The 20,516-nt window shown below is 39.5% G+C and overlaps 3 protein-coding genes across 8 annotated transcripts in view; 1 reads left to right on the forward strand and 2 right to left on the reverse strand.

The window, feature by feature from the left end:
• Positions 1-2,972, reverse strand: part of pnpla7b (patatin-like phospholipase domain containing 7b) — a 46,049-nt gene extending 43,077 nt beyond the window's left edge. The window contains exons 1-2 of the mRNA XM_086030336.1: positions 2,811-2,972; positions 791-863 (exon numbers count right to left, since the gene is read on the reverse strand). Coding sequence (XP_085886462.1) covers positions 791-826 — 36 coding nt within the window. The 5' untranslated portion in view covers positions 827-863; positions 2,811-2,972. The remainder of the gene's footprint in view (positions 1-790; positions 864-2,810) is intronic.
• Positions 2,293-4,625, forward strand: mrpl41 (mitochondrial ribosomal protein L41). Of its 3 annotated transcripts, none has more exons than XM_086030342.1 (2): positions 2,293-2,443; positions 4,021-4,625. In XM_086030342.1, the coding sequence occupies exons 1-2, from the start codon at positions 2,438-2,440 to the stop codon at positions 4,459-4,461; spliced, it is 447 nt and encodes a 148-aa protein (XP_085886468.1). In that variant the 5' UTR covers positions 2,293-2,437; the 3' UTR covers positions 4,462-4,625. The 3 variants fall into 3 exon arrangements, with proteins under 3 accessions (XP_085886468.1, XP_085886469.1, XP_085886470.1); XM_086030343.1 differs by lacking the exon at positions 2,293-2,443 and adding an exon at positions 3,257-3,390; XM_086030344.1 differs by lacking the exon at positions 2,293-2,443 and adding an exon at positions 3,397-3,506.
• A 1,693-nt stretch (positions 4,626-6,318) lies between these two features.
• On the reverse strand, positions 6,319-19,729 carry dph7 (diphthamide biosynthesis 7). Of its 4 annotated transcripts, none has more exons than XM_086030339.1 (10): positions 19,496-19,729; positions 19,107-19,267; positions 16,320-16,450; positions 13,469-13,556; positions 12,016-12,110; positions 11,754-11,914; positions 9,691-9,763; positions 9,558-9,623; positions 9,289-9,461; positions 6,319-7,278 (listed from the first exon to the last, which is right to left on the reverse strand). In XM_086030339.1, exons 2-10 carry the CDS (start codon positions 19,236-19,238, stop codon positions 6,869-6,871), a joined length of 1,329 nt encoding a protein of 442 aa, XP_085886465.1. In that variant the 5' UTR covers positions 19,239-19,267; positions 19,496-19,729; the 3' UTR covers positions 6,319-6,868. The 4 variants fall into 4 exon arrangements, with proteins under 4 accessions (XP_085886465.1, XP_085886463.1, XP_085886466.1 ...); XM_086030337.1 differs by having other exon boundaries at positions 19,527-19,728; XM_086030340.1 differs by having other exon boundaries at positions 11,754-11,911; positions 19,527-19,726.
• Between the last annotated feature and the right edge of the window lie 787 nt (positions 19,730-20,516).

Genomic DNA, 20,516 nt, shown 5'->3' on the forward strand with positions numbered 1-20,516 from the left:
CAAATGCTACAAAACATGTTTGTTTTTTTTTACTTGCGCATGCGCAAGGCAATACTCCGTTGTATTACGGGAAAAATGCTGCGTTTGCATTGAGCCTACATGTACGTTTGAACATATTTGCTAGCATGTTTGAATGTACTAGCAAATAGGCTCAAGTTTACTCACAAGTACATTCGAAGGTACTTGCAAATAAATTTGAACTTACTCGCAAGTATATTCAAATATTCTTGCAAATAGGTTTGAACTTACTCGCAAGTACGTTTGTATGTATTTTCCATTAAGGAATTTTACTTCACATTGGCAGTTCCATGCTTACATATATTTTAGACTAATTTTAGTCAAAGATAACTGATGACAATTTAGCAGAGGTGGCAGAGCTTCACTCTGTTCAGCTAATTGATATTACATTTTTTCCCTAAATTTCAAACTCAAAGCCACAAATTTAGATTGTTTTATAGATTTATATTCTGTACCCGTTCGTAATTAGTTGAGTGAAGGACTTTCCTTTTCATTAACAACAAATGCTCAAACCCACCTTGCCATGAACCTTTGCAAATGACTCTTCAAACTTGACGAGTCAGCAGTCCCATTCAAAATTTCCATGTGAATTTTATACATTCATACAGTAAGAAATTCTCGAAATATAAATTTAGCGGAAATACGGAGGGTATCGGCTGTGTATTTACAAGATCATAGCTTTGTAGCACAAGTCATCGCAACGACCATGAACACAATACTTAAAGTATGCTCAGACAATGACTAGAAATCAACAGGACTCTGACAGACCTACCATACTGCAAGTCTCTTCTTCATTGTTGTCTTCCATGTCTGACTGATGTTTAGACAACAGCACAAGGCAACCCCTAGGTGTGATATAATTGGGAAATATCAGGATGTTGAATAATATGAAGACTATTTGAAAAGCTGATTGTATGTATGTTTTTATTGTAATTGGGATGAAGCATCATAAATCTCCAAATCAATTTAAAGCGGAAATCAACCCAAACATATTTTTATCAAGAATATGTTCCCAGCAGGCCCACTAGTTGAAACACGGCATTTTGATTAATTTAGCGTTTTTTTGGAATATAAATTAAGCAGCAAAATGCACTTGTTTTTAGCCATCTCTGGGGGCGGCCATTTTGTCTACTTCAACTGAAAATGACATCACAACTGCTCACAACGACCAATCACAGCTGACCTGTTTTCTGAATCTGAGCTGTGATTAGTTCCAAGAGAAAGTCAACGCAAAAATGTTTTTTCAAGAATATGTTCTATGCAAGCCCACTAGTTGAAACAGGGCACTCTTATAAATATTGTGTTTGTGGAATAAGTGTTAATCCACTCGTTTTTAACCATCTCTGGGGGCGCCATTTTGTCTTGTGTCGACTGAAAATGACATCACAACTGCTCACAACGACCAATCACGGCTACAACGACCAATCACAGCTCAGATTCAGAAAACAGGTCAGCCGTGATTGGTCGTTGTGAGCAGTTGTGATGTCATTTTCAGCCGACAGAAGACAAAATGGCCGCCCCCAGAGATGGCTAAAAACAAGTGCATTTTGCTTCTTAACTTATATTCCACAAACGCAAAATTAATCAGAATGTGTGGGCTTGCTGGGAACATATTCTTGAAAAAAGAAGTGTTTGGGTGGACCTCCGCTTTAAGTTAGGTAAACAATCCAATGTGGGTTAAAGATCACATTCCCTAAGGAAAAAAATAGGTCACCCATTATATCAGCCCAGTATTCGTAACCAGATACTCCAGAAACACTGACCCCCTCTACTGGACTATGCTATGCGCTGTAACCACGCTGAAATTGGGCAAAAGGCAAACAGAATTTACAAACAAATATTGCTTATCTGTTGTTCATATAGACTTGACGGGGTTAGGGGGGCATCCTTTCACATTTAAGGGTTAGGGTCCATTTCAAAATGAGTTTTATTGTTTTATAGAAGAAGAGAAGAGAACAATCATTTTGATTGATTGATTGATTTTGATTGCTAAAAACAAATAACAAAAACAAACAAACCAAAAAAAACAGCATAGACGAGCACGGTGTTGTTGTGTTTTCGTGCTGGTCTTGCAGGGCATCGGCAAGAGCAAAACAGCAGCAGCAAGAGCAAAACAGCCAAGACTCAAACAGCCGAACCGTCAGTCACTGGGCAGCCTGCTCTATGAACTGAGCCACAGCCACCCAGCAGGATGACCATGCTGCTGTGGCCCAGCCAGGTGCAGGTCACCAGCTGGAGTCTTGCTGGTGTCACCAGCTAACTACAGTGCATTAACAGCATGGTGGTGGTGAAATGTGGCTTTGGCTCTGTTGGTTTTGTGGGTTGAGAGTGACAAGTGTAGACTGTTTAAATTTTGGCTGTTTTTGATTTACTTTTACTGCTGCCGTTTTGCTCTTGCTGGTGTCGCCGCAACAAAACCATGCTGGTCTGTGCTCTTTTTTTTTTTTTTTTTTTTTTTTTTTAGCAGGGGTGTCCTATGCACCCATCCCAAGGGGGCGACTTAACGTACGGGGACAACAGCTTCTGTGGTCGCCTACTTAATTCCGTGATCATTTAACATTTAAAATGGACTTTTGTTAATCAAGAAATAATATCCAATTTGGTTGCTGACAAATGCACTGTTGTGCGCCCGCTGTGCACTTTTGAATGCCACGAATAACTTTAAAAACTCAAGTAAAATATTCAGTTCAGTTATGGGTTGCACGCAAACATTATTAGACATTACTCAATTTATAAATACGCACAATACCTCGCCTAGTGAAGTTAACAGTTCATTTCCACAGGTTACTCACTGTGGATTCTGCCTCTGTGATGCGCAACAAAATTAAACATAAAAGTATTTGAAAGAAGAGAGAAGTTAAAACAACACGTGCCCGCTATTAATATAAACTATGCGTATATGCAGGAGAAGTTAATTTCTCACGTATCCGTTTCTGCTTTAGTGAATGCATGTGAATCACAACAAGGTTAAGAGTGATTCGTGATAACCATTGGAATATCCTGCCGTTCCCACCAAAATAAAATGTTTATTTCCAAGCCGACACTTATTCCTAGAGAGATGTATTTGTCACACCCTCATAGCTGGCCCAGAGTAGAATAAAAATAATTGAAATAAATTACATTTACTTTTCTTTGTGTTAGTGTTGAATATTGGGTTTCTTTGTTTGCTCAAAATTATATTGCAGCATTGTTTTGAAGGTAGCTGTGCCGGAGGTTACGGTTCTTTTAATGTTCCTTAATATGGTTTTATCACAAACGCTTCTGCACTAGTATCTTGGATTCTAATTGGTGAACACTGTTATCTTTCGGCCAATCGACATACGTGTTGTTTGACTGTCGTTAACATTATTTTCATCGGAACGCGTGTTCAAGGTGAGATGAGTCGATTGTTGTATATTTTGACTAAAATGCTGACAGTATTAAGATATACTCTTTAGACATTCTGTCTAGTGTCAGTGTCATCCACGATTAGAGTGGATTACCTACAAGTAATGCGATACATATATATACTTTTATTTTTTTTGCAAAACAGTGTCCTTAGCAAGCTAGCCACTTAAAGGCGGTTCCGGTCTGAATGAGAAGGCAAACCAACATTTTGCTTTCCGCGTCTGCCTGCATCGCGTTTAGTACGAGATTAGCGTTAATTCCCATTTCAAGGATTTTGAAGTGTAAAAACAATGGAAATTAAATGACCGTGTATTTTGGGGCTACACAAGTGCTGCTGTGTCTTCACGGACAAGTAGTGTATGCTAACATGCTTGTTAAGAGCGATTATTGTTTTTGCCTCTCGTTCATTCGCAGCATAATAGTGTGCGTGAGTGAGGTTTAAACGCTCTCCCATAAATGGCAGAAATTACAATCTGTGTATCCACCCGTCATTCATACAAGAAAATCATCGTGAAAGTGATGGCTGAGTTGATCAATTTGTTAGGAAACTGAGATGAGATCATTTAGTACTTATTGTAACATACAACATTGATTTTTTTCATTTTTCCCCCACAGGTTTTCTATAAAGGAATACACAGTTGTGACACAATGGGTGTATTGTCCACACTGATAAGGGGCCTTACAAGAGGAGCAGACAGAATGTCAGAATTCACCAGTAAGCGAGGTTCAAGGACTCATAACAAAGGAAGAGGTGCAAGACCAGCTGGAATAAAGCTCCCCAGCAGAAAGTTTGTGGCAATACAGGCCATGATTCCTGAGTTTGTGGTACCCAGTCTGGACGGCTTTAAACTCAAACCCTATGTGTCATACCGCTCCCCAGAAGGAACTGAGCCTCCAGTGACTGCAGAAAGTCTGTTTGCCGAAGTGGTGGCTCCTCAGATCAAGAAAGACTTGAATGAAGGGATTTATGACAAAGAGAAACTGGAGAAATACGGATTTGAACACACACAGGAGGGGAAGTTGTTTAAATTGTATCCCAAGAACTATGTGCGTTAAAATGAACTTAACATCTGTGATATGATAGATCTATTTGCAAAGGAAGACTTCTGATGACAAAAGGCTCCAGGCCCTTTGCAGTGACAACATGCTCCATGATGGGTGTAATACTTTGTTTATATTTGTCTCTTTCCTAATCAAGTACAATAAAACCAAACTATGCAGTCTGGTATGATCAGTATTAGTCAAGGTTCCTGAGCCTACTATTTAATCATTTCACTAAAAATGACATCACAAATACTCACAACGACCAATCATTGGCTCAGATTCAGAAAACAGGTCAGCCGTGATTGGTCGTTGTGAGTAGTTGTGATGTCATTTTCAGTCAACAGAAGACCAAATGGCCGCCCCCGGAGATGGCTAAAAATGAGTGCATTTGCTGCTTAGCTTATATTCCACAATCGCAAAATTAATCAGAATGCCATTTTTCAACTAGTGGGCCTGCTGGGAACATATTCTTGAAAAATATATGTTTGGGTTGACATCCGCTTTAAGACCCACTTTTATTCTCTGGCTTTTAGTTTTAACATTGCATGGGTTGTGTGTTCCTCTGTGTGTTTTAATTTTATTTTATGTATTCATTTATTGTCATTGTTTATCTATTTTATTTCTTCATATATTCATTGGTTGTGATTTCACAAACAGATGCTACGTGCAGCACTTTGTAACAGTATTGTTTTTAAAATGTGCTATACAAATAAACTGGATTGGATTGGATATATGGGCCCACTAGTCTAAACACGGCATTCTGACCATTCCATTTCATAGTTTGTGGAATATGAGTTAAGCAGAAAAATTCACCTGTTTTTAGCCATCTCAGGGGGCCGCCATTTTGTCACTTCTGTCAACTGAAAATGACATCACAATTGCTCAGGTAACGACCTATCACAGCTCACCTTTTCTCTGACGTTGAGCCATGATAGAACATATTCGTGAAAAAAAATGTTTGGGTTGACATGCACCAAAAAATGCATTATTTTTTGAGCTCGCGTGTAAATCAAGCATTCTGGAAACTTCCAGCTATAAACGCATACCTGTCAACCTCAGCCAATTGCTCCCCTTATTAATGATTGCAATTCCCCTTATTAAGCGATAATAAACCTTACAAACACAACGCGGCACCTATTTACTCACAGCAAGACAGACTGTGAGTAAAGAATGTGGAATAAGAACAAAGATAATAATCTGCTACCAGTGACCGAGACAATCCGGATTAGAGCCGAAATAGGCAAAACGAGATTGGTCTAACAAAAAACGATTTTATTTATTTTTTAATTTCCCGCACAAAAATTGTTATACGGCGTACATAATTTGAAATGATCAAAAAACGTATAAAATACGGGGAAAACGTACAAGTTGACAGATATGTAAACGTACTGTATAAGACCACCACTGGGAGCTGTCATATACAAATGCATTTGCCTTTTGAAAATTACTATATGAATCTCAAATTATTTCTATTCTCCTGCGTTCTTAACCCTTAGATGCATAAGTGACTGGACCCTACACTCTCATAAATGGGCCACAAATTATCCATATTAGAATCAATGTATTTTTATGCCATGTTTGTCATTTTCGTTAAGAATAATCACGTTGTATAATAGGTCCCTGATAGTGTAGTGGTACACACGCCTGAGTTGTGTGGGGGCAGCGTGGGATCGATTCCCGCTCAGTGACAGTGTCTATGTGTGCCCTGCGACTGGCTGGCGACCAGTTCGGGGTGTAGTCTGCCTTCGCCCATTGACGGCTGGGATAGGCTCCAGCAACTCCCCGCGACCCTGTATAGGATAAGCGGTTTGGAAGATGACATGACGTTGTATAATATTTAATATTATATTTACGACCACACAAGAATGATTTCATGTTTGAAATGTCTTTATTTTAAATAATCTAATATAAAAAATAATTAAAAACTCGTTTTTTGTTAGACCGATCTCATCTTGCTCATTTCGGATCTAATTCGGAGCGTCTGTTAGCGATTCCGATTGCAAACTTCGACCGACTTTCACGAGCAAAGTTCCTCCAATGGAAGCTTGGGGTAGTAATACAAAAACTACAATTTCTTAAAATGTATAAACGGTACGTTAAAAACGATATTTATTTCAAGAAAACAACCTCATCGGGTCATTTTTGACAAACTTATGCATCTATGAGTTAAAAGTGTTTTTATTTAAAATTCGGTCTGGTAGAACAAAGGGATGGGGAAAGTTGGGTAGGAGAAAATGTGTATTGAAAATTTTGCAACAGCATTTAGGAGCATTTCACAGAGCAGTACTCCATTTGTGATAGGACTTGCCCCCGTGAAGAGGCCAGTCAACAGGAACCTAAGTCGTCCATGTTATTGTACAACTGTACAATATGCACCATATATACCCAAATGATAGTAAACTCAGTCCTCATAGCATGGTCAACATTGATCTGTTGCTACCTGTGTCTCAACTGGTGCCCAGTCCCACCGCCACAAGTGAAGCATATGATCATAAAATGAGCAACTTGCAAGAAGAAATGACAATGAAGAGGCATCATCATCAGGTGTGACAGTGTCGCCTGCGTTCGAGCTGGTAGACGGCGGAGCAATTCTCTCTGGGATGTATTGGCCACAATCATCCTCTAGGGAAGTGTCAAAGCTGGCAGTGGGAGATTCATACTGGATTCGTAGGTGTCCTCCGCTGTCTGTGTTGCATTCCTTTGGTTCTGTAGCAGGAGGGGAAAGAGGAGCAGGTTCGTCCAGGGACAGTCGAGACCAGTCTGCTCCATATGCCAGTGAGTTGTGGAGGATGTAGGACGCTACAACTGGACAAGCTCCTTCATTGGACTCTAGAAGAAAACAAAGTGCAACATTTTTCAGAGAATGTTAATTTCTCACGAAGCCATTTCATGTACTGTATTAACATGAACAGACACGGCGCTTGGCATACGCTTATCACGCACTGTACGTAGGGCACCAAATGCCTGGGGGGCACACACACACACAAAAAAAAATCAAGCTTGTAAAAAAATAAAAATCATAATAGTAATTATAGGTGGGGCCGGGATGGCCACGTTTTCACTAACAAGTTCATTTTATATATTTTTTGATCAGGAAAATGGAAAGACTTGTCATTTTCTATTTTATCAATAAATTTGGGAGAAATTAGGAAATAAGTGACTCCATGAAAAACGGCCCTTGTTAATGAGAACAATGGCCGCGGCCCCTACCGTTCTATCCTTGTTCGGCTGGAGTTACGGGGGGAACCGATTCCAAACTCTCCATTGGAAATCATTGTACCGTATTTTTGCAGGCTATAAGCCGCACGTTATATAAGCCGCACCCACTCCATTTTTTATAACATCCATCCATCCATTATCTGTACCGCTTCTCCTCACAAGGGTCGCGGGGCGTGCTGGAGCCTATCCCAGCTGTCTTTGGGCAGTAGGCGGGGGACACCCTGAACTGGTTGCCAGCCAATATTTTTTATAACATTTCGGAAAAAACCTTAAATAAGCCGCACCTTTATATAAGCCGCAACTATCTATGTTACTTATATTTACTGAATTTACAGAACGTTTATGAACTGTAAATGTACATGTGTGTACCTGAGCAGATTATTTCCTAACAGTGCCTTTTAACACTGCAGCAATGTTGCTGATTAAAACAGAAGAGAACCAAGAGAGAACTGATTTTAGTACTTGTCATACAAGTATTTAGAAGGGTGGGAACCATGTCGGGGGGTTCGCAACTGTGTAATAGGGGTAAATCCCCCCCCAAAATTAAACTTTAAAATAAATTAAGTGAACTTCTACTCTACACTGTTTTTCACCAAGTGCAGTGGGGTTCTGGTCCCCATTAACCGCAATAATTGAGGGATCACTGTAGTAGCATTTATTTTTAAAAGTTTAAGTTATTTAGTTTTATTTATTTGAGTATTTGGTGCCATTGTGTTTTATACAGACTTATTATTTATCTCTTATTTTTGTGAAAGTTTTTGAAACATTAATATTGACAAGCAAAACTGATAATTACTCAGATATTGTTTATTTCTGTCAGGGGTGGGGGCATCACAAAGCATTTATGCTGAGGGTACCAAAATGGCTAGCGCCCGCCCTGAACATTGTGCATTGTATTTGCAAGATATGTTTTCATTTTCTTCACCACTGAAGTGGTTTCCCATTTGTAGGTGGAAGAGTTATATTTCAGAAGAAATGATCATCAATGGCACCAAACAAATATGAGTTGAGTGACAGAGTTGTGACAAAATATAGCAAACCCAATAATTACATAGAGGCAGCTAGCAACAATAATAATAATAATAATAATAATAATAATTAAAAAACAAAAACAAATTAGTTGCTTCTAGGACTGCAGCTATCAATTTTTCACATATATTATTTTATCGATCATTCCATCAAATACTCAGATAAAAAAAATCTGCATTAGAATTGATAAACATTTAGTTCTGATGACTGTTTGTTTTTATTTGGTACTGTTTGTTAATTAGAGGTATTCATACTACAGCTGCAAAAAAAAAAAACATTTTATGAACAGAATATTGTTTTCCATGAACTGATTATGATTCAGGTGCTGGTTTGGCCAGTAAAGATGTCAGAAAATAGGAAGAAACAATCATTGTTTTACAAAGTAAAGCAGATGTTTGCTAACATTTTCTTTTGATTCAACACAAAGATAATCAGTCTGCTTTCATGGAAGATTACAGAAATCGATACAATTGACTTTTGAGAGGCTCAAAATCAGCAGATTTGGCCACTTTTCATTCTGCAGAAGTAAAAACAGTAAAAATGTGTCCATCTCCTTGGCTACCCTGGTGTGGCATGAACCCTTCTACTCACCTATGGCCTGTTGACAATGAAGTATGTGGAAGTCATTGTGCATGCACGCTGCCAGCAGCAGATGCTGCTGAGTCGGATGCCACTTGAGCCGCCACACCCCACCACCTAACAAACTCTCACTGAAAGGCTCCCGCATATTTCTGCCATCCCACAGCAGAACCTTCTCATCATAGCTGCGGGAGGACAAATACAAGTCAAGACAAACCCTTGATAATACAATCACATCATGCCAACATAAGATGTGACTTATTATTAACTGTGAACTTTACCTGCCAGTAGCCAGAATGTGTTCCCGATGTGGGTTGCTGTGAATGCTGCACACACCCATTGAATGCCTTCGTGACAAATAACATATCAATGTTGTGTTTGTACTTCATCAAAATGGACAGCGATATTAATTACCTTTTACTGATGAAAGTGGGGCTGGAGGGCCCGATCCTGAGGTCCCAGCCTTTAAGCTTACAGTCATCGCCACCTGGCAACACACACACACACGCACACACACGCCACACACGCACGCACACACACACACACACACACACACCCACAGAGCTCATCTCATTGCTCTAATTGCAACTTTCTAAGTTCTTGCTCCTCTGTTTACATGCTAGCACCTCCCACCAGAAACTCCAGCGAGAACAAGGAGATTGACAGATTAGTAAGGCGGGAGGGAGAAATGTTTTGGGCGTAAAGAGACAATCGCTCCTCAATGTCGTCGATTGATGGAGACATCGACTCAAGGTGTCACGTCATTGGTGTGTTTCACAAATGAGCTGTTTCCGCGGCCGAGTTAATACATTGTAATCCGGCGTTCAAACGAGCCACACACATTGCATTACTCACTTTGTATAAAACTGGGATCAGCAACTTAGTTTGGCGGCGGGCCAAATTTTTTCCCAACAATCCCATCACGGGTGGAAATGACATTTTCATCAGACAAACCTGCTGTAACAATATCAAAAGCTGACTGTTTGGTTTTATCACGGTATTGATGTCACTGTATGATATTTATTTCAATATTGTGTGAAAGCTCATAGCACTGCAGTAAGCCTCACTGTATTGCTGGAAAGTTCACAGTACACTGTCTGCTCACTAATTTGAAAATATCATATTTCATATTTATAGCGTTTGAAATGTGATGCTGCCTACTGAAAGTGATTCCCTTGCTTATCAAGACAGAAACAGGAAAAAGGCAACACTGGTATAAAAAAAGCCAAGTAACAATCAATAAAATAATCACCTTAATTTCTTTTTTGTGTTTACTTTACTAAGATGCTTACATTTGGAGGGTTATCTCTGATGTGTTGTCCAGGGCAAGGGGTGGAAGTCGGGCGAAGCGGCGGTCTCAACAACGGGCACCATTGCCCACCAGACGACGGCACGTCGCAGTGACAAATGTCTCGCTCGAAGATTGATTGCAAAACCGAGTTTACATGGGGGGCCCCAAATGTATGTCCTGTAGCTTTGAGCGTACACGGCTGGCTTATGTTTGCGCAGCTTGTGGGAGAAATGTCACTGGCATTTCGTTACGCGTGTCGCATTATCACCTGTTTTATGCAGCCAATTGGCCGCGTGACATGAACTCGGAAATGAAGTGCTTAAATGTCACACTGGCGAGCAAAATTACATTTTAAAAAGAACGGCTCATTATTTTGCTGCGAAACAAGACCAGGACGATAACAAGGAACCTTTACCGCGCCATTCCGTGCTCCCTGCCCCTCACCACATCCACAATGAATGGGGTTGACAGCGCACTGCGTTAAGATAAGATCATTTTTGAAAAGGGCTTCAGGAGTAACATGAAACTGGCCAAAGAGCCAGATGAGGCTCGGGAGCCGCGGGTTGGCCAGACCTGCACGACAGCAAGGGTCTTCAATCCTGTTCGTCTTGATACAAATGATCAGACAATCAACAAGGTCTGCAGAAGTTGAATAACAATCCTGATTATTTGAATCAGATGTGTTGCAGCAAGGAGAGATTGAAAAAAGGCAGGACAGCGGACCTCAAAGAGCAGGACCCTTGCACTACAGTATCTTCTGTGTCACCAGTCCTTGAACTTTTCTGACACACTGCAAATGTCATTGTCATTTTACCATATTCGAATATAATTCTCTTGAAGGTGAGCAGTTATAGATGTTTTCAGGCAGTGCGCAACTTGAAATTACGTGTTAATTCAGATAAACACTGGATTATTTTGATCCTCCTTCAAACATGACTCCTTACTTCACACTTATTCCTGAGACAAAGTTGGCCTTAAGTTCACTAAAAAAACAAAGCTAAAACAACTGCAAAATCTGTTGTCATTGGTGGTGCAATGGCTACCAATAGCGGCCAGTAATTATGTGTTCTGAAGCAACACATGCAGAGAGGAAAAAACAAAACAAAAAAAAACCTAACCTGCAAGTGCCGGTATACTGTATGTGTGCAACTGTGAGAGAGACCATTTCTGAAAAGGGTGTTATCACCTGAGTAAACCAACTGAGTGTCCCAGTACGAAAAGGCTGAGATCCAAGCCTCAAAGTCGTGGGCCTTCCACTTTGACAAAGTCATCAGGGAACCTTCATCCAAAGACAGCACACTGACACAGCCTGCAGAGTCGCTGCACACCACCCGCACATCACTGCTGCTGACATGAGGAATAAAAAGTACCACAGGGATGTATGTACCTATTGTGCCTGTCATATACAGGAAAGTAAAGCTGGCTGTAGAGCATACACAGTCTCGTACCTGTCCATTCGTCCAGTGGACCAATCTAAGGACAGAGCCAGCTGGTCTGCTCCCAGCTCCATGTTGGTCAGAGTCTGCAGATTGCTCTTGCCTTCCTACTGAATACACATTTATGAGTGGAAATAACCAAGCATGTCATCAGTCAAAAGAAAGCCCAGTGGAATGGAGGAGGAAATCAACAACATGTTTCAAGTGATTTTGTATACGGTTGTCCATCGCTATATCGCGGTTCACCTTTGGCGGACCTGTTACATGCTTGTTGTTGTACATGCTTGCGTATTGTGTCCTAATTGACTGCCTGTAGTTTTTACAGTGCAATTCAGCTTGCTGGTTTTTTTTGGTTTTTTTTTACAGCGTGCAAACCCCACATTTTACTGTAGACCAATTTGAATGCATCTTAGTGAGGGAGAAAATGAAGAGGACACAAGTGCCAATAAAGATAGGAGGATGATATTACACTTCGCTTGGCAACCACGGTGGGATTGGCCACTGAAAATCAGCCAGCTGTGCAAGACCCTTACAGTTTTCAAATATAATCGAAGGCGGCAGGTCAGTCTCTTCTCATCTTCTTGCGCAAGAAAGAAAAAAAGAGGCAACAACTACCTGTAAATGAGAAGAGGAAAAAAAAAAGCTATACAGCGGAGCGCGTCAGGATGAAGGAGGGACAGTCAGAGTAAGTGTGAGATACGCGCGAGTCAAAAGTGATCATTTCTTATGTTTGCAACTTCATATGTTGTTCATTAAAATTACATTTATTATTTGTATGGAATTGTTTATGTTTACTTTTTTTTTTTTACTTACTTAAACAGATGTTTGGGTTTTTAACTTGCAATTGTGATCATTTATTAACTATGTTCATGGGTCAGTGTGACCAGCTCTAATGTTTAGTCATCCCAAAAAATAATCACATAATGTAATGTTTTAAAGATGTTTGTCAAAGATGTAATGGTTTTAAGAAACAAAAATTTAAAAAATGGCCAGCAGACAAAGTTGAATCCTTTTTTCCTCCCTAGATTTTCTAAATGGGTCAATTTTACCCACAACATAACAGGAGGTTAAAAAAGGTTTTGACATTTGTTTCGTTATAAAGTAATATTAATAATATTAATAATTGGTACAACAACAACAATAATGATAACAATAATGATGATAAAAATATAATAAAGTATACTTATTTTTCTTACTAAGGTTTGAACTTGGAGCATGTTAAAACAAGAGAGAAATATAAATAGTGAGGTTTACAGCCTTAAAACAGCATAATAATAATTGCATAAAAAAGTTTCCTACTTAGCGGATTTCACCTATGGTGGGTTATTTTTGTAACGTAACCCCCGCGATAAATGAGGGACCACTGTACTGCATCTACAGTTGTGTTCATTGCCAGAATGTCATATTAGACTACCACGACATTGTTGATGACGAAACATGATTCCTCAAGTGGCACATTCCTCACCTGGCAGTCTGCAAGTGCATACAGCTGCAGTTCTCCTGTGGCAGCAGCCAGTCCCAGCATGACCTTTTCTGACACAGGCACATGACACCTGAGGAGATGAGTAAGGATTCAGAAGCTTTCTGCAACATCTGGAGTGAACTGCTGACAAGACGCCATCAAAGGCCAATGTTTTTGGTGCTTGCGTCCCCTGGTGGTATGATACGGAGGGACACAGAAGTGCTCACATGCATTTCGCTGGCGTCGGGTCAAAACCTTTGTCACATTTTGGTGATTTTCATATTTTTTCAAAAACCTATACCATTGGTCAGCCCACACGTATTATTTTTACACATTATCAACCAATCTAAAGTGTTAAAAATGGCTTGCTCTCCTTTATGATGCAATGTTATTGGTTGAACTTGCCATTTTTTGGTCTCCTTAAAAGTGACTACAGTATTTTGGAGGTGCAAGACTTTGGCCCAACCCCAGCGATTTACAAATCACTGCACGCACTTCTGTGTCTTTTCCCCGGCAAGACTGCCGCACAACTCACGTGTAAAATCACATTCACTCCAGAGGCAGATTATACATTAACATATCAATGTACACATTTGTACATTAATTTCACAGATCTGGCTATGTATTTGTGAATCCGGTCACGTGTATTTGTGACTCTGGTTTACGTATTTGCAAATGGTTTGGCTACAAAAATGGCCCCATATCGCACGATATAAAAAGTAGCCGGAGCAACAAAGATTCTAATCGCCACCACTGGCAGCACTTACTAATATGCTATTTGCTAGCAGTCTGATTGTCCTGTGGCCCCATGATGCCTCTCATGGGTAAGTCGGAGTACTACATGCAATTTATGATCCGAGGGAGAGATTGTTAAGTGTGGTATGGTAATTTTTTGTTTTACTGTTCATATGTGGGGTCTCTCACATAGTTAAAAAAAAAAAAAAATAAAAATATTTTGTTTTCCCTCCCTTAATAAATCTATTTTGGGCGCGGCGCTAATCTTAAAACTCATTCAATCCCAAAGACATATTTATATGTTTTTTCACAGTCCAGCCATGCAATTCCAGGAAATTATCTATATATATTTTGTTCACATTTTTTCAAACGTTAGGGTAAAAGAGGATCTGAAAATGTCTGGTACTGAATGAGTTAAGTACTGTAGTACTCTAACTGCTGTACACTCAATTTTATCTTAACTGCTTTCAACACACGATTACTCAACAACAAGTTCACAGAATCAACAAAATTCTAAATCAAATTTACCATTCCTATTTGTAAAACACTCCATAGACACTGTAATATGCTGAAACTACAAAGCAGGACTGTCAATATCAAATAGAATCAATTCTATCAATTTTTCCATCTATTAATTAGATACATTTATTTTTGCACTATTTGACTGCAAAACCATTTCCCCTTGATTGTTTATTAATAGATTATTACTGTTTATTTGCTATTGTTGTATGATTAAACAAAACTAAATAAATAACGATTAAGCAGCATCACATGAGAGGGAGTGATGTTATACTCAGAGCTACAGTGCTTCTTGCATATTGATTAATGCAAAAGGCTAGTACCGGTAGATTGACGTAAAGTTCTGAGGATGCTTCGGGTACAGCTATGTCATTTACAGGTTATTCATACTACGGCTGCAAATAACGATTATTTTCATGATTGATAAACTCTTACTTTTTCCATAAATTGATAAAGATTCATTGCTGTTTTGATCCCATGTCACAAAATAGGGGAAAATGTTGATCTTTGTTTTCCAAAGTAAAAGCAGATGTTTGAAAAAGTCTTATTTTGATTAAACAAAAGATAATCAGTCTGCTCGGGACTACAAAAATCAGAGAATATACTACTTCACTGTTAAAAGGTTGAAATTTGTGGATTTGGACAATATTAAGTAACACAATCGGCTCTAAACAATCTGTTATAAAAAATAATTGTTTTAATTGTGAGATCTCTACTTTAAAGTACACGATTCAAAACAATGTTTTTGTTAATGATAGCCCAATCACCCATTAATACAAGAAGGAATAATGATTTTGTTGCAATCAGCCTGTTAACACAACCATAAATGCAGGTTAAGGGTCATCGAACTGTAAAGAGAATAGGGCTGAACAATAAATCAAATTCAAATTGACATCGCAATTTCGAACAATGCAATTTTCCAATCGTAAAGGCTACAATTTGTGAAGAAAAAAAAACGGTTTCATTTTGGCGGGACGGCCAACTTGAGTTTTTTATTTTTTTGGGGGGGGGGTTTAATTGATTTACTTATATACAAACTGTCCAGATAGGTTCTGTGCTTAAGAAGTACAGTCCACGTGTAATTGTTTCAAGAAACATGAAAAGTTCAAGTGATGAAGCCACAGATTTGTTTGCATTATTGTTATAATCTCATTTATGGTTTACTGATTTATGCTTACATCATACTTGTTAGGTAGAATTTTGTGAAGCTGTCATAGTGAACGCTTAAAAGACTGCAAGTCAAAGTGTTTAAGTTAACAACTCTAATAGAAGTAGATGAATAAACTGTCATGTTCAGTCAAAGGTTCATTTGCCTTTATTTTAACATAAGCCTAACTTATAAGACCAAAACATGTATGTATTAATAAATCAGATATTGTTTACTGTTATAAATAATAAACTTATCTCTTGTTTTTTGGGTTTTTTTTTTTTTTTAAATCATGGCAAGAGTAATCATATATTAAATCACAATCACAATACTGAGGGGAAGAAAAACTTGCAATTCATGTTTCAAAATCGTTCAGCCCTTAAAAGAGAAGATACAAAAATCATTGTCAGTATCAGTCTGCCATTTATCAATGAAAGTCTTTAAAGTTCTTACCATTTCAAATCTAAAATGGCAGGTGTGTCTATGCGCTGCAGCTCAGTGACAGGAGGACTCAAAGCCTCTCGCTGATATTCAAAAAGGTACAAACGACCAGTTCGGCATGGGGGACCATCTTCTTCCCCTTTCTACAGCAAGAATGTAAAAGTGCAAATGTTCATCACTGTTCAGGAAAATCAAAACACTGTATATGGTAGTCAGTAGCCACTGTGAATGATTTAGCTAACCCAAAATAATTGCTTTCAGAGCTGGGCACTTGACCCTTTTTTGCCCGTCCGGCCGCGACCTTCCAACCTTGACCTGGGTAGTACCCTTCCGGCCGCGACCCCCCCCCCCCCCGGCCAAATTCATAAACATTGGGGTTGGTTTTGTCGTATTGTATAATTATCTGGGCGGCACGGTGATCGACTGGTTAGCACGTCCGCCTCACAGTTCAGATGTTGTGGGTTCGATCCCGGCCCCGGCCTCCCTGTGTGGAGTTTGCATGTTCTCCCCGTGCCTGCGTGGGTTTTCTCCGGGTCCTCCGGTTTCCTCCCACCTTCCAAAAACATGCTTGGTAAGTTGATTGGACACTCTAAATTGCCCCTAGGTGTGATTGTGGATGTTTGTTTGTTTCTGTGTGCCCTGCGATTGGCTGGCAACCAATTCAGGGTGTCCCCCGCCTACTGCCCGAAGACAGCTGGGATAGGCTCCAGCACTCCCCACGACCCTTGTGAGGACAAGCGGTATAGATAATGGATGGATGGATGGTATAATTATTTGGGTCCAACAGACGACAAGTCTGCAAGCATTCAAGTTACTTATTTTCCACACGTCCCCTCCTTCACACTTCCCGGCCTTCAAAATAAAAGCATGCCAGAAACCCACTACACAGCAGTTTTGCTACGGCGTATTTCCGGAAGTAGGGAAGTGCATGATGTGCCAGTGTCATACTTGAGTGCTGCACGCAGCTTGATTTTCCTCCCAGACACAATTTGTTTTGAAAGAAGCCTAATTATAAGCCTTTCACCGAGTAGGCTGAGATGAAATTTGGCAGCCTCGCGAGCACGTCACACGCATGAGGGCCAATTAGTGGGCCGGACTAAAATCCATTTCCGGCCATGCTTAGTCCAGCCATTTTTTATTTATTTTTTTTCCCCCCTACCCCAAAAATGGGCTTCCGGCCGGGCCAGGGACGGACTTCCCAGCTCTGATTGCTTTTAACTAATAATACAAATTACTGAATTATTCAATTATTCAATTGTCCAAACATCTCGATTGTTGCTAAATTAAAAGATAGTAGTAAGAATGGACATGCTACAGTGGATAAAGTATTCACACACACTTGAAATTTTTCACTTTCTGTTTCATTGCAGCCATTTGCCAAAATCAAAACGTTAATTTCATTTCTCATTAATGTACACTCAGCACCCCATTTTGACAGAAAAAAAACTGAAATGTAGAAATGTTTGCAAATTTATGATAAAAGAAAAAGTGAAATAGCATAATGTTCATAAGTATTCAGACCCTTTGCAGCGACCTTCATATTTAACTCACATGCTGACCATTTCTTCTGATCCTCTTTGAGATGGTTCTGCTCCTTTATAGGAGTTCAGCTGTGTTTAATTAAACTGATTGGACGTGATTAGGTAAGGAACACACCTGTCTATATAAGACCTAACAGTGGCCTCCATAATCCTCAAATGGAAGAAGTTTGGGATGACCACAACTCTTCCTTAACCTGGCCGTCCAGCCAAGCTGAGCAATCGTTAGAGAATAGCCTTGGTGAGAGAGGTAAAGCAGAACCCAAAGATCACTGTGACTGAGCTCCAGAGATGCAGTAGGGAGATGGGAGAAAGTTCCACAAAGTCAACTATCACAGCAGCCCTCCACCGGTCAGGGCTTTATGGCAGAGTGGCCCAAAGGAAGCCTCGTCCGCATAGTTTCCCAAAAAACACATGAAGGACCCCCAGACAATGAGAAATAAGATTCTCTGGTCTGATGAGACCAAGACTGAACTTTTGGGTGTTAATTCTAAGCGGTATGTGTGGAGAAACCCAGGCACTGCTCATCACCTGCCCAATACAATCCATACAATGAATGAAACATGGTGGTGGGAGCATCATGTTGTGGGGGTGTTTTTCATCTACAGGGACAGGATGACTGGTTGTAATTAAAGGAAATATGATTCCGGAGTGCTCAGGACCTCAGACTGGGCCAAAGGCTCACCTTTCAACATGACAATGTGCCGAAGTACGCAGTTAAATCAACAAAGGAGTGGCTTCAGAACAACTCTGTGACTGTTCTTGACTGGCCCAGCCAGAGCCCTGATCTAAACCCGATTGAGCATCTCTGGGGAGACCTAAAAATGGCTGTCCACCAACGTTCACCATCCAACCTGACAGAACTAGAGAGGATCTGCAAGGAAGAATGGCATAGGATCCCCAAATCCAGGTGTGAAAAACGTTCAGGTGTGAAGCATCATTCCCAAGAAGACTGATGGTTCTACTAGCTCAAAAGGGTGCATCTATTGAATAAAATGTGTCAGGGTCTGAATACTTATGACCACATGATATTTCCGTATTTTTTTTTTTTATAAATGTGCAAACATTTCTACATTTCAGTTTTTTTCTGTCAAGATGGGGTGCTGAGTGTACATTGAGAAATGAACTTTTTTGATTTGGGCAAATGTCTGCAATGACACAAAGTGAAAAATTTCAAGGAGTCTGAATACTTTCCGTACCCGCTGTGTATGTTTTTGAGCAATGACTATACAACAGTCATTCCCAACCACGGAACACTCACCCCTTTTTGGAGCTGGTAAGTCCCACAGGCCAGGAATCTGTGACAGTGCGAGACAGGGCACCATTCCACAGTGTCAGCGCTCAATTCTGTGTCAAACACTTGCAGACTGCGTGTTCGTGACTTCCAAGCCATGCCCAGCTGCTCTGCATAACGTTACAGCGCTGATCCAAAAGATGGGAAGTGATTTAATATAAACCTTATCATGCGTTTCAACAATAAAAACAAAGGCTGATAAACGATACAACATTCAGCTAACTAGTCTCATAATTCGGTAGCTAGCTTGAAAGCTATAGTTAGCTTGACTGCAGTAATAATACTGTCTCCGACAGCAGTTACGACGCTACATGATACACAAGGCGACAATCGACAGGCTTATAAAATGAATATACCGGTAAATGGATTTCGGATCAACAAACTCACGTTGCTTTCTTACTCCGCCTGGCAATAAAGATGCTGGCATTCAGTTTGATTAGCGCCACCTTGCTTTCCGGTGTATGCTCTACGCCAGGGGTGTGGAGCTCCGGTCCTCAAGGGCTGCTTTCCTGCCTGTTTTCCAGCTCTACTTGCTGCAACGCACCTGATGATCGTTAGCAAGCGCTGAAGAAGCTTGATAACGATCATTAGGTGCGTAGCAGCAAGGATAGATGGAAAACAGGCAGGACACCGGCCCTTGAGGACCGAGTTTTGGACACCCCTGCTCTACGCCATAATAATAATAATAATAATGATAATATAACAAATTACCACGCCCGTGTCTCTTTTGGTCATTGAATATTATGTCTGGAAGCAGATATGAAAAAAATAAAATCATATTTATATATATATGTATATATATATATATATATATATATATATATATATATATATATACATATATACACACACATATATATATATATATATATATATATATATATATATATATATATATATATATATATATATATATAAACATACACAAATGTATATTTGATTCTCATTTTAAAATACAAACACAAAATTGAAATACAGCTTAATTTTCTATTTTATTGTCTGGAACGAGTAAGGAAAAGTCTAAAAACGGTTTTGTTTCCCATTTTTAATTCTAAAACGAAAATAGAATACAGCACGTGACACCAATCAAAATACGGCTCGTATATCTGTTTTAGATTCCCGGAAGTTGTCACTGACAGCATTTCTCATACTGACCAGAAGACGGCGATATGTAATGTAATGCTCCATCTCCAGCCTCATTCCACAAACGCTACACTTGGAGAAAATTGTTGGTTCCCCTCCGTTCAAATAATAATAATAATAATAATAATAATAATAATAATAATAATAATAATAATAATAATAATAATAATAATAATAATAATAATAATAATAATAATAATAATAATAATAATAATAATAATAATAATGGGCGGC

This window comes from Filicampus tigris, chromosome 5, assembly GCF_054856515.1.
Source record: "Filicampus tigris isolate MCC_2025a chromosome 5, RoL_Ftig_1.0, whole genome shotgun sequence".
Lineage (NCBI taxonomy): Eukaryota > Metazoa > Chordata > Actinopteri > Syngnathiformes > Syngnathidae > Filicampus > Filicampus tigris.

Excerpts from the sequence above, each read along its gene's own strand:
- dph7 (XM_086030339.1), bottom strand. The coding sequence starts at position 19,238 with ATGGCTTGGAAGTCACGAACACGCAGTCTGCAAGTGTTTGACACAGAA. Across the intron at positions 16,451-19,106 it reads CTTACCAGCTCCAAAAAGGG|AAAGGGGAAGAAGATGGTCC; the intron begins GTGAGTGTTCCG and ends TTCTTGCTGTAG. Across the intron at positions 7,279-9,288 it reads TCATTGTCAACAGGCCATAG|AGTCCAATGAAGGAGCTTGT; the intron begins GTGAGTAGAAGG and ends GTTTTCTTCTAG.